The 13,335-nt window shown below is 42.8% G+C and overlaps 1 protein-coding gene and 1 pseudogene across 1 annotated transcript; both read left to right on the top strand.

Moving 5' to 3' along the window:
- The first annotated feature begins 3,365 nt into the window (after positions 1-3,365).
- On the top strand, positions 3,366-5,203 carry LOC133242412 (rhox homeobox family member 1-like). Its single transcript, XM_061408571.1, has 3 exons — positions 3,366-3,607; positions 3,801-4,137; positions 4,840-5,203. The coding sequence occupies exons 1-3, from the start codon at positions 3,550-3,552 to the stop codon at positions 4,913-4,915; spliced, it is 471 nt and encodes a 156-aa protein (XP_061264555.1). The 5' UTR covers positions 3,366-3,549; the 3' UTR covers positions 4,916-5,203.
- Positions 5,204-12,097: 6,894 nt separating this feature from the next.
- On the top strand, positions 12,098-12,558 carry LOC133242229 (non-histone chromosomal protein HMG-14-like; annotated as a pseudogene).
- Positions 12,559-13,335: the final 777 nt, after the last annotated feature.

Genomic DNA, 13,335 nt, shown 5'->3' with positions numbered 1-13,335 from the left:
CTCTAGGTGCTCAGGCTTCAGTAGTTACAGCACCTGGGCTCAGATGCTCCGTGGCACATGAAATTTTCCTGGACCAGAGCTTGAACCCGTGTCCCCTGCATTGGCAGGTGGATTTCCAACCACTAGACCACCAGGGAAACCCCTGCACTAGTTCTTTAACCTGGGAGGAAACTGAACAAATTGAAGGAAGAAACAGAACAGGCTCTATCTTGAAAGCAAGACTTCATCTTGGGCCGGACTGTGAGCTATATGCCCAGTATCTATGGAAACGACATACCAACTGGAAAACCAGGCCACTCCCCTCTCCATTGCCTAAAAGAATACCCTAATTATCTGTGTAACCGAATAGAATCATGCATTCTATTATGCTTATTGGGGAATGACCACAAGCCTATTGATACTTGTCTACTGTTAACTACCTAGGCTTAAGGCATATGAATCACAAGTTAACTTTGATTGTATCTTTCTTTTTCCTTTGTTCATACTAGTTTCAGGGAACCTTATACACTTAGGGTATATAAGGTTTTCACAAAAACTGGTCGGGGTCCTTGGCTAAGAGGAGACTCTGCCTTGGGCCCGCCGGTGTAATAAATTGCACTCCACTATCTGCATTGTCCTTCTGAGTGAGTTTGTGTCCCAGAATGCGTGGCTACAACAAAATAACACGGTTTGGTTTGGTAAATCATTTCCAGCACACAAGAAAGTTGAAGGAATACCACAACAGTGCCCTGGCACAACTTTCACCTATATTTCAAACATTTGTATATGTTCTCATGTTTGCTTTCTCTGTCTAGTGAACTTTGAAAAAATATAGTTACAGTGATCATGACATGTATGTTCTAAATACTTCCACTGTCTCCTTAAAAAAGGAAATACATAACCCCCATGCTATAACCTAGGTACCGCTAGATGCTTGTGTCACTTGATTTGTTCGTCAAAAAATAAAACTGAGTTGAAAAAATATTTGTTATTTCTAGTTATCTCTTTGTTGTTGCTGTGTCCAACTCTTTGCGACCCCATGAACTACAACACACCAGGCTTCCCTGTCCTTCACCATTTCCCAGAGTTTGGTCAAACTCAAGTCCATTGAGTCGATGATGCCATCCAACCATCTCATCCTCTGTCACCCCCTTCTCCTCCTGGCCTGAATCTTTCCCAGCATCAGGGTCTTTCCCAATGAGTCAGCTCTTCTCATCAGGTGGCCAAAGTATTGGAGCTTCAGCTTCAGCATCAGTCCTTCCAATAAATATTCAGGGTTGATTTCCTTCAGGATTGACTAGTGTGATCTCCTTGCTGTCCAAGGGACTCCCAACAATCTTCTATAGCACCACAGTTCAAAAGCTCCACAGTTATCTCTAGTTTACGACTTATACTACTATTGAAATATCTATATGTCATTATCTAGAATAATCATTTATAATTGAGAAGGAATTTTCTCAAATTCTCAAAGGCGTTTCCCAGGTCTCACCTTTAACAACTTATTCTACTTCTCTCAGGTTATCCATAGTTAACTATACACCTAGTTATCACTATTTACTTATAGTAATAGCACATTCCTCCAAGAAAAACGAAGATTTTAGGCATGAAAGTTTTCAGTTTTGGAGTCTTAAGTAGGTTTTTAGTAGTTTATATCTCTCTCAAGTTACATATTTACATAGGTACCACTAATTGCCTACATTTAAATAATTTCTTCCAAAAGAAATTTTAATTTAAGAATATTTTCAACATCCTGACTTCAAAGGTTTCTAGTTGTCTCCAGTTATTTCTAGATAGGTACTTAGGCACCACAAACTGTCTATAGTCCTAACATATTCTATGAGAAATATGATTTTGGGTTTGACAAAAATAGGTTTTCCAGCTTCCTGCCTTCATCTACTTAGTCTAGATACAGGTGGTTATCTCTATATAAATCTTACCTAGGTGAGTTTATTTAGAGGGCTGCTTCCACATTACAAAAAGCTGTCACACGACCTGAATTGTAACGGATATCCTAGCTAGGCTAAGGAACACCAGGATCATAACCATTAGAGGTTTCTCAGGTTATAACTAATCCCAAGCCCAAACTGTTCATTGTAGGTGAGGTGAGTAGGGTGCAGAACAAGAGCTCTGGAAGATGGTCCCAAACAAAGGGAGAGACACAAGGGGAAAGAGGACGGTGAGAAGGGGAAAGGTGGGCGCCAAGGAGGGGACTAGAGGAGGCAAAGAAGAAAAAGAGGAATTTAACCCAAGTCCAGGGGCTTTCCAGGTGGCTCAGCGGTAAGGAATCCGCCTGCCAATGCAGGAGATGCAGATTCCATCCCTGGGTCGGGAAGATCCCCCGGAGAAGGGAATGGCAACCCACGCCAGTATTCTTGCCTGGAGAATCCCATGGACAGACGAGTCTGGCAGGCTACAGTCCATGGGGTCGCAAAGAGTCGGACACGACTCAGCTACCAAACAACAACCCAGTCCACACGGCGCCCAGCATAAGAAACCCGTGCACTTTTGCAGAGGGCCGGCAGCCCCAAACGCGGTAGCGGAGCATAGCAGAGCAGATGCCGTATCCTCCACAATCGCGTCCAGGGTCAAAGCAATGGCCACGTGCAGTGTTCTACACTTGCCCTCTGACGTAGGTTAGTCCAACTTTCGATTACTTGGTGTATTTTCAAGGAACAGGCTGGATTTCTCGCAGCAGGCATCCGAGCACACTGTGTGCAAATACAGCCCCAAGTTCCTGCCCCCAGTACCCCCGAGGCAACGAGACGGGCTCTGCTTTCAGCGCTTTATTGCAAAAACCCAGCAAGTAGTCTCGCGCCTAATCTTTCCGTCTGAATCACTAGCCTGTTTCGTGGACCTTGAGAGCGAATGGAACAGAATCACAGTCCCATCCATTAGTGGAACAGAATCACAGTCCCATCCATTAATTACCGACTTCTCAGAGGGGAGTCGCGCTCAGAGCCCACGCGACAAGGGGGGACGACTGTCGTCTCAGCCGGCTGGGGTTGCTGGGGCCCCACGGTTTCTCCAGTCTCATCTCTGCGTCTCCCGCTCCGGGGGCCGGGGGGTTGGGGAGGAACTAATGGCAACAAGCCTGAGCCCATCGAGGGCCAGGCGGAGAGACGTTCTCCCAACATTTCTCCCCGGCTCCCGGGACGCCTCATTGAGGTCTCATTCCCTGCCCCCTCCCCCGTCCCAAGTCAGCTCGCGCAATCAGGAGAAGCCCTTAGTTCAGGACCGACCCAAGGCAGGAGCTGGTAGTATTCAGCTCAGCCACAAGTGGGAGCTGGCGCGCCCCCACCCCCTCGCCCCCTGCCAGGACTCTCCCCACCCGCATCCCTCTACTCTATGACCACGCCCTGTCCACGTGCACGCCCCAACGGCTACGCCCACCGCACGCGCCGCTACTGGGGAGTCGCGTAGCCGACGCCGAATAGCTAGCGCGTGGCCGTGGGCGTCAACGGCCGCAGAGAAGCTACAAACTCCTAACGCAGCGAACCAGACCTCTGGATCGCCGCCGTCAACAGCGTAGAGTCGGCCGAGGCGCACAGCTGGTTGGACAGCGCTAGCGACATGGACCGTGAGCCCGGACGCCCGCACGAAGGAGTCGACGAGCTCCAGGAAGAACCCGGTCAGTGCCCGGAGCGGGATAGGTCCTCTGGCGAGCTCGAGGGAAAGGCCCTTTCCCTGGGAGAGGCGAGTGAACGGGACGCGGCTGCGGCGCGGTCGCGGCACGGTCGCCGTCGCCTCTCGGGTCGCGGGCCTGCGACGCCCCGCACACTCGGCGCTCCGACGCCCAGACTTCTTGTCTTTTTCCTTTCCAGATACGAAGCCCACCGAGGTCTCGGGCATTGCAACAAGTGCCGCCGTCGAGGAGGAGTTGGGATCAGAACCTGAGCCGGGAGCGGCGGCAGCGGAAGCAGCAGCAGGAGAACAGGACCAGGTTGGGGCGGGAGCTCCCGACCCCATGGTCTACGAGATCCAGAAGGGCAGCGGCGGCGAAGAGGAGGAGTTTCCACAGGAGCCGATGCTGGCGGACGCGGAGGATCCGCAGCCCTCGGACAGGCAGCCACGCTTCCACCGCTGCTCGTTCCGCCGGCTGCAACTGAAGGAGCTGGAGAGCGTTTTCCAGCGCAGCCAGTACCCCAATGTATTCGCTCGGTAAGTGGCTTGCTCTGGAGGCGCCCAAAATGTTCTGGGACGTTAGGGCTCTTCTTCCGACGCCTTTGGCGCTGTCCCTTCCCCCAGAGCCCGAACTCGGTGGGGGGCTCGAAGCCCTTGGAGGCTGCCGGCCCTTGGGCTCTCAGGTTGGGGCGGTGCGGTGAGTGAGTGAATTAACTCCGGAAACGTAGGTTTCGGTGAATAACGTTTCATTGGATCGGGATTTAGGTCAGTGGGAGGCGAGTGAGACCCGGTTGTGCAAGTACAGGATTGAATCTTGCCTTTATTTAAAATTTTAGATAATTTGGTGGTCGTGCAATTTTGCGCGTTTAGTCTTTAAATATTTATTTGGTTGCACCTGGGATCTAGCTCCCAGACCAGGGATTGAACTGCGCCCCCTGCCTGGGGAGCGAGATGTCTTAGCCACTGGACCACCAGGGAAGTCTCTGTGCATTTAATCTTGATTCTTAAATAGTGCATTAAAAACGCTTAATATTGAATACTGAGTTTTTCAGCGCTCCCATAAATTTTGCGCACAAAGGAAAATTCTCCCTAAAGAGAGCCTGGAACTGGGTATTACAAAAGTATGTTCCCTGGGCATTTGGGAGAATACACATTTTAAAACAAACATAAAATGTACATCGTTTATCTAATTCTGTCCACAACTCCAAATACTGAATATTTGCCATTTTCTCCCCCTAGGAAGGAGCTTGTGATTCCAATCGATGGGAGCGAAATCAAAGTGCAGTTCAGCAAGCCTGAAAACAACAATTTGTGAGGGCAGGAATTATAAAACCTGCTTCAAGTCTTGGACACTTTCGTCCTAGACATTCTAAAGTTTGTTTGTTTTCTCTTTTTTTGATGCCTTTTCCATGTTTAGCAAATTAGTTTTGATCTTTGGGGGCTTTGGCAAGTGGAAATGGGATAAGTAAACACCAGTTTATGGAAATTGCCAATTATCAGAAGTAATTTTGTGATTTCCTAAAAGAGCAAGAAAAGGAAATCACTGTTGTTCCTATTTCCTGTGAAAAATTAAACATAATAAAATTCAATTTTCTTTATTGAACTGATATCCTTTTATTATTTATCCTTTTATTCCTGGTATCCTTTATTGAGCACTTTGTGGAGTCATGTTGGGGCTGGGTCTGATCTGGGAAGTGCACATTAATGCATTAAGGATCTAGGTTATGAGAGGGTTCAACTCTATTACTTAAAATACCAAAAAGTTCTTAGCTAAATGAGTGAATTTATAAATATTCAGGCACTGGAGTTAGGGAATACTTCATATACACTATGTGAGTAAGTGTCTGTTTAGTTAGGCTGAGACTGATATGGGGAGACAGCTTAAAAGTCCAAGTGCAGGGCACTCCTGCCACTGTTTTTAGTCTTCAGTAAAGCAGTGTAGAAAGCGACAGCCCTACATCTTTTTAAAAAATACTTATTTGGTTGCACCAGGTCTTAGCTGGGGGTATGTGGGATCTAGGTCCCTAACCAGGGATTGAAGCCAGGTCCCAGCATTGGGAGTGGGGAGTCTCAGCCACTGGAGCACCAGGGAAGTCCTAGCCCTACCACTTAATGTTTGGTATGCTATGCTGTCAGCCTGAGATCATTGCTAAAATAGTGATGTTATGGGGGAGGGTAGGAGCAAGGTGTACAAACTGGAAATTTGTCTAAAAATTGAAACAATTTTGAATAAAGTGGCACTGAGCTAAGAGTGAAGAGTTTAAGAGAATTGCATACAGTCAAACCATACACCTGGTGGATGGGGCTCAAATTGAACTTTATGAGTGAATATCCTCTTGAGGACTTTCTAACATCAAAAGATACATTTTTGATGGTATTATTTTAAGGAGGTGGGTTTTGTGGAATCTTTTTTGGGGAGGGGGAAGCATTCAGTTCAGGCCAGATTCTTTACCTCTGTTCACATGAAATACTTTTTTGTTTGCTCAGGCAGCGATGACTGATTTGTAGGTCACGAGATTACCATTTGAGACTGTAGAAAACCATAGGCTGTATTAAGAGAGTATTTATCCAAAAATCCCAAATGAGTTTATTAGCTTTGCTTCATGGTGCCTATGTGAGTGCAGCGATGGATACAGGCTGCTGGACTGGTGGTGGTGACTTATAGTGAACTTGGACCCAGGTAAGCTAAATTTTCCTCACCTCTGTAGGCTGAAATATCAAGGCAGTGTCCAGGGTGTCAGCAATTCTTATGTGCCAGGAAGACAAGCCACAAGCCCCCTGGGCCCTCCATAATCAGGCCTGCCTTGTCTTGAGGGAAACCTGTTTAAAAATCCAACTTGCTCATATTGAATATCTCCTTCAGACGGAAGGAACTTTTTTTTTTTAATTTTTTTTTCCTTTTTTAAAAAAATTGTAATTGGAGGCTAATTACTTTACAATATTGTAGTGGTTTTTGCCATACATCAACACGAATCAGTCACGGGCATACATGTGTTTCACATCCAGAACCCCCCTCCCACCTCCCTTCCCATCCCATCCCCCAGGGTCCTCCCAGTGCACCAGCCCTGAGCACCCTATCTCATGCATCAAATCTGGACCAGCGATCCACTTCACATATGATAGTATACACGTTTCAATGCTACCCTCTCAAATCATCCCACCCTCTCCTTCTCCCACAGAGTCCAAAAGACTGTTCTTTACATCTGTGTCTCTTTTGCTGTCTCGCATATAGGGTCATCGTTACCATCTTTCTAAATTCCATATATATGCGTTAGTATACTGAATTGGTGTTTTTCTTTCTGACTTACTTCACTCTGTATAATAGGCTCCAGTTTCATCCACCTCATTAGAACTGATTCAAATGTATTCTTTTTAATGGCTGAGTAATACTCCATTGGGTATATGTACCACAGCTTTCTTATCCATTCATCTGCTGTGAACATCTAGGTTGCTTCCATGTCCTGGCTATTATAAACAGTGCTGCAATGAACATTGGGGTACACGTGTCTCTTTCCCTTCTGGTTTCCTCAGTGTGTATGCCCAGCAGTGGGATTGCTGAGTCATATGGCAGTTTTATTTCCAGTTTTTTAAGGAATTTCCACCCTGTTCTCCATAGTGGCTATACTACTTTTCATTCCCACCAACAGTGTAGGAGTATTCTTTTTTCTCCACACCCTCTCCAGCATTTTTTGCTTGTAGACTCTTGGATAGCAGCCATTCTGACTGGCTGGCGTGAAATGGTACCTCATAGTGGTTTTGATTTGCATTTCTCTGATAATGAGTGATGTTGAGCATCTTCTCATGTGTTTGTTAGCCATCTATATGTCTTCTTTGGAGAAATGTCTTTTTAGTTCTTTGGCCCATTTTTTGATTGGGTTATTTATTTTTCTGGAATTGAGCTGCAGGAGCTGCTTGTATATTTTTGAGATTAATTCTTTGTCAGTTGTTTCGTTTGCTATTATTTTCTCCCATTCTGAAGGCTGTCTTGTCACCTTGCTTATAGTTTCCTTCATTGTGCAAAAGCTTTTAAGTTTAATTTGGTCCAATTTGTTTATTTTTGCTTTTATTTCCATTACTCTGGAAGGTGGGTCATAGAGGATCCTGCTGTGATTTATGTCAGAGAGTGTTTTGCCTATGTTTTCCTCTAGGAGTTTTATAGTTTCTGGTCTTACACTTAGATATTTAATCCATTGTGAGTTTATTTTCGTGTATGGTTTTAGAAAGTGTTCCAGTTTCATTCTTTTACAAGTAAAAGGAACTTTTAATATGCTCAGCTTCCCCCACACCAAGGGTGACTCTATCCCTGATTAATGCCTCAGCTTCCTGAAGTATAAATGGGAATATTGACAACAATTTCCTCATAGATTTTGTTTTCAATTAAATGAAGCAGACCGTCTAAAACAACAAGGACATTGCTTAGCAGTCTAAGTAACATACTTAATTTTGGGTTTTTTTTGGTTTTTTTTATTTTGAAGAATGAGTTGAAATCCAGACTTTTCCCCAATAATCTGGACCGACAATGCACTTTCCCACAAAGTTTCCTAAGCGTAGATCTGTACACTCCCCAAAAAGCATCTCTTTCACTTTCTAGTAACTTCATTAATACCTCTGGGCCTCAGTTTCCTCATCTATAAAATGGGAACGTTGATTCCACCTTCTGTGTAGTTTTTCTTTTGAATTAAATGCAGGCAAGCAGGTAAAAGAAGACAGACTTTGCTTGGTAGATCTAAGTATCATACCTAATTTTGTTTTTTTTCTAATAGATGGAGTTGACATTGAGCTTTTTTCACCAACAATCTACAGACAGTGCCATGTCTGCAAATTTTACTGTGTCCATAAATACACTCACCATGAGTGAGTGAGTGAGTGAAGTCACTCAGTCGTGTCCGAATCTTTGCGACCCCATGGACTGTAGCCCACTAGGCTCCTCTGTCCGTGGGATTCTCCAGGCAAGAATACTGGAGTGGGTTGCCATTTCCTTCTCCAGGGGATCTTCACAACCCAGGAATCGAACCCAGGTCTCCTGAATTGCAGGCAGATGCATTATCCTCTGAGCCACCAGGGAAGCCTAGAGCATCTCTTTCACTTATGAGTAACTTCCTTAATGCCTCTGTGTCTCAGTTTACTCATCTATAAAATCGGAGTGCTCTTTTTTTTTTTTAATTAAATGAAACAGAGCATATGACACATCCAGAATGTTACTTAGTAGATCTAAGTAAAATACTTCATTTCTTTTTTTAGAAGAGAGAGTTGAAATTGAGTGTTTTTCTCCAACAGTCTAGATAGACAATGTCCTTTTCCACAAAGTTGATTGAGTGTAGATAAATACACTCTCAAAGACATCATCCGTTTCACTTCTTGTAACTTCATTACTGCCCTGTGCCTCAGTTTCCTCATCTGTAAAATGGGAATATTGACAACACCTTCCTCGTAAATTTTTTTCTGAATTAAATGAAGCTTAACATGTAAAACACCCACCATTGCTTAGGAGATCTAACTAACATACATAATATTGTGTTTTTTTTTTCTTTTAAGAGTGTTAAAATCTTTATTTTTAACCCACAGCCTTGTAGATTTTTGGTGGAAAAAGCTCAATGTCAACTCCATCTATTAGGAAAAAAACAAAATTAGGTATGATACTTAGATCTACCAAGCAAAGTCTGTCTTCTTTTACCTGCTTGCCTGCATTTAATTCAAAAGAAAAACTACACAGAAGGTGGAATCAACGTTCCCATTTTATAGATGAGGAAACTGAGGCCCAGAGGTATTAATGAAGTTACTAGAAAGTGAAAGAGATGCTTTTTGGGGAGTGTACAGATCTACGCTTAGGAAACTTTGTGGGAAAGTGCATTGTCGGTCCAGATTATTGGGGAAAAGTCTGGATTTCAACTCATTCTTCTGAAAAAAAAAAAATTAAGTATGTTTCTTAGACTCCTAAGCAATGTCCTCAGTGTTTTAAACGGTCTGCTTCATTTAATTGAAAACAAAATCTACGCTGAAATTGTTGTCAATATTCCCATTTATACTTCAGGAAGCTGAGACATTAATGAAATTGCTAGTAAGTGAGAGAATGGTTTTGCTAAGCATATTTATCTATATTTAGTAAACTTTGTGGGAAAGGGCATCGTCTATCTAGAATTTTGGGGGGAAAAACTTGATTTCAATTCTATTATAAAAAAAGCCCAAATGAAGTATGTTACTTAACTCTACTAAGCATGCCCTCAGTGTTTTACATGCTCTGCTTCATTTAATTACAAACAAAATGCACGAGGAAGGTGTTATCAACATTCCCATTTGATAGATGAGGAAACTGAGACACAGAGACATTACTGTCGTTACTAGTTAGGGAAATACATGCTTTTTGTTGAGCGTGTTTATCTATTTAGTAAACTGTGTGGGAAAGGGCATTGTCTGGCTAGAGTGTTGGGGAAAAAATCCAATTTCAATTCTCTGTATTAAAAAAAAATAAGTGAGTTGTTTAGATCTTCTAAGCAATGTCCTGGTTGCTTTGCACGCTCCTCTCCATTTAATCATAAAGAAAATCTACAAGTAAAGTGTTATCAACATTCCCATTTTATATATGAGGAAACTGAGGCACAGAGGCTTTAAGAAAGTAATTAGGTGAAAGATGGTGTATCGGTGAGCCTATTTATCTATACTTATTACACTTTGTTGATAAGGGCATTGTCTGTTAGATTTTTTGGGGAAAAAAACTCAATTTCAATTCTCTTAAAACATTAAGTATGTTACTTAACTCTACTAAGCATATCCTGTGTATTTTACATGCTCTGTTTCATTTAATGAAAAATAAGAATCAGTAAGGTCCAAGAAAATCTACAAGGCTGTGGGGTAAAAATAAAGATTTTAACACTCTTAAAGGAAAAATAAACAATATTATGTATGTTAGTTAGATCTCCTAAGCAATGGTGAGTGTTTTACATATTAAGCTTCATGTAATTCAAAAGAAAATCTGCGAGGAAGGTGTTGTCAATATTTCCATTTTACAGATGAGGAAACCGAGGCACAGGGGCAGTAATGAAGTCACAAGAAGTGAAATGGATGATGTCTTTGAGAGTTTATTTATCTACACTCAATAAACTTTGTGGAAAGGGGCATTGTCTATCTAGATTGTTGGAGAAAAACACTCAATTTCAACTCTCTCTTCTAAAAAAAGAAATGAAGTATTTTACTTAGATCTACTAAGTAACATTCTGGATGTGTCATATGCTCTCTTTCATTTAATTAAAAGAAAAAGAGCACTCCCATTTTATAGATGAGTAAACTGAGGCACAGAGGCATTAAGGAAGTTACTAATAAGTGAAAGAGATGCTTTATGGTGAGAGTATTTATGGACACAGTAGAATTTGCAGAAATGGCACTGTCTGTAGATTGTTGGTGAAAAAAGCTTAATGTCAACTCCATCTATTAGAAAAAAAAAAAAAATTAGATATGATACTTAGATCTACCAAGCAAAGTCTGTCTTGTTTTACCTGCTTGCCTGCATTTAATTCAAAAGAAAAACTACACAGAAGGTGGAATCAACGTTCCCATTTTATAGAGGAGGAAACTGAGGCCCAGAGGTATGAATGAAGTTACTAGAAAGTGAAAGAGATGCTTTTAGGGGAGTGTACAGATCTACACTTAGGAAACTTTGTGGGAAAGTTCATTGTAGGTCCAGATTATTGGGGAATAATCTCGATTTCAACTCATTCTTCTGAAAAAAAAATCAAAATTAAGTATGTTACTTAGACTGCTAAGCAATGTTCTCAGTGTTTTAGATGGTCTGCTTCATTTAATTGAAAACAAAATCTACGAGGAAATTGTTGTCAATATTCCCACTTATACTTCAGGAAGCTGAGGCATTAATGAAATTGCTAGTGAGAGAATAGTTTTGCTAACCATATTTATCTATATTTAGTAAAATTTGTGGGAAAGGGCATCCTCTAGCTAGAATGTTTGGGGGAAATACCTGATTTCAATTCTATTTTAAAAAAGCCCAAATGAAGTATGTGACTTAACTCTACTAAGCATGTCCTCAATGTTTTACCTGCTCTGCATGTTGGACCACTGAGGATCCACTGTCAAGATACATTTCTCCATCCTGTACCAGACACAGCATTAACAGAAAGGACTGCGTGTGATCCATCAGCTGGACTAGCATCTAAGAGCTGGAAAAACCACTAACGAGTGTTGAGAGTGGGAGGAAAAAGTGGAAGGCAAAAATGGAAGCAAAAGTGGAAGCCAAAAGACATCTGGTTATCGGGAAGCTTGACACTTAACACTCACCAAGGGTAAACTGAAGGGAACGGGGCTGTGGTGGAAACTTTCCTAAGATATTTTATCAATAAAGAAACAGCTTTTCAAAAAAAAAAAAGAAACAGCTTCTCCTAGTGGGCAGCGGGAAGAATGGCAGCAGTCAGGCTACTCGGCTACTCGTGAAGGCTCTTGGCGCGCCGCAGCCCTCAGGCTCCCAGCTCTCGCCTGCCCCGCCACCACGATGCCCAAGAGGTAGGTCAGCTCCGCAGAGGGGGCAGTGAAGGACGAGCCCCAGAGGAGATCGGCGAGGTTGTCAGCTAAACCGGCTCCTGCAAAAACGGAAGCCAAATAAGGCTGCGGGAAAGGATAAATCTTCAGACAAAAAAATGCAAACAAAAGGGAAAAGAGGAGCAAAGGGTAGAAGTGGCCAACCGAGAGACTAAAGAAGACTTACCTGCAGAAAATGGAGACTAAAATTGAGGAGAGCCCAACCTCTGATGAAGCAGAAAAAGAAGCCAAGTCTGATTAATACGGCACACCCAGTCCGGTTGGTGGTCCCTTCTTGTACAATCCAGAGGAATGTTTTTATCAACTATTTTGTAAATGCAAGTTTTTTAGTAGCTCTGAAACTTTTTTAAAAAGGAGGAAATCCCACCTCATCCCATTTTTTAAGTGTAAATGCTTTTTTTTAAAGAGGTGAAATCATTTCAGTCAGTTCAGTTCAGTTCAGTCGCTCAGTCGTGTCTGACTCTTTGCGACCCCATGAACCGCAGCACGCCAGGCCTCTCTGTCCAGCATGAACTCTCAGAATCCACCCAAACCCATGCCATCGAGTTGGTGATGTCATCCAACCATCTCATCCTCTGTCATCCCCTTCTCATCCTGCCCTCAATCTTTCCCAGCATCAGGGTCTTTTCAAATGAGTCAGCTCTTCGTATCAGGTGGCCAAAGTATTGGAGTTTCAGCTTCAAAATCAGTCCTATCAATGAACACCCAGGACTGATCTCCTTTAGGATGGACTGGTTGGATCTCCCTGCAGTCCAAGGGACTCTCGAGAGTCTTCTCCAACACCACAGTTCAAAAGCATCAATTCTTTTGCGCTCAGCTTTCTTTATAGTCCAACTCTCACATCCATACATGACATTTGCTCATTGTTTATTTTTTGGTACAACCAGAAAGTAGTGGGATATTGGATATGGGAGGCTTTGATTGTCTTGGGTGTCAGCTTAACATTCCATACATGGGGGTAGCTTTTATATCTTATAATACAAAAGCATACTAAATGGCAATTTGGAGTCAGTTGTGCATTTAATATCTTGAAAACTTTAAATTACTTCTCTTCCCATATTGTTTTGGTAGAATTATTTCCTACAGCAAACTACTCCTTGATCTTGGCTCTCCTGGTCAGAATTTTGTGCTCTCTATAATATCTTTGGTCGTGGTAGTTCAGGTTTCCTAGTAACTTGGTTAATGTGCTGT

This window comes from Bos javanicus, chromosome X (assembly GCF_032452875.1).
Source record: "Bos javanicus breed banteng chromosome X, ARS-OSU_banteng_1.0, whole genome shotgun sequence".
NCBI lineage: Eukaryota > Metazoa > Chordata > Mammalia > Artiodactyla > Bovidae > Bos > Bos javanicus.
The sequence above is the reverse complement of the archived record's forward strand: the minus strand, read 5'-3'. Positions and strand labels throughout refer to the sequence as shown.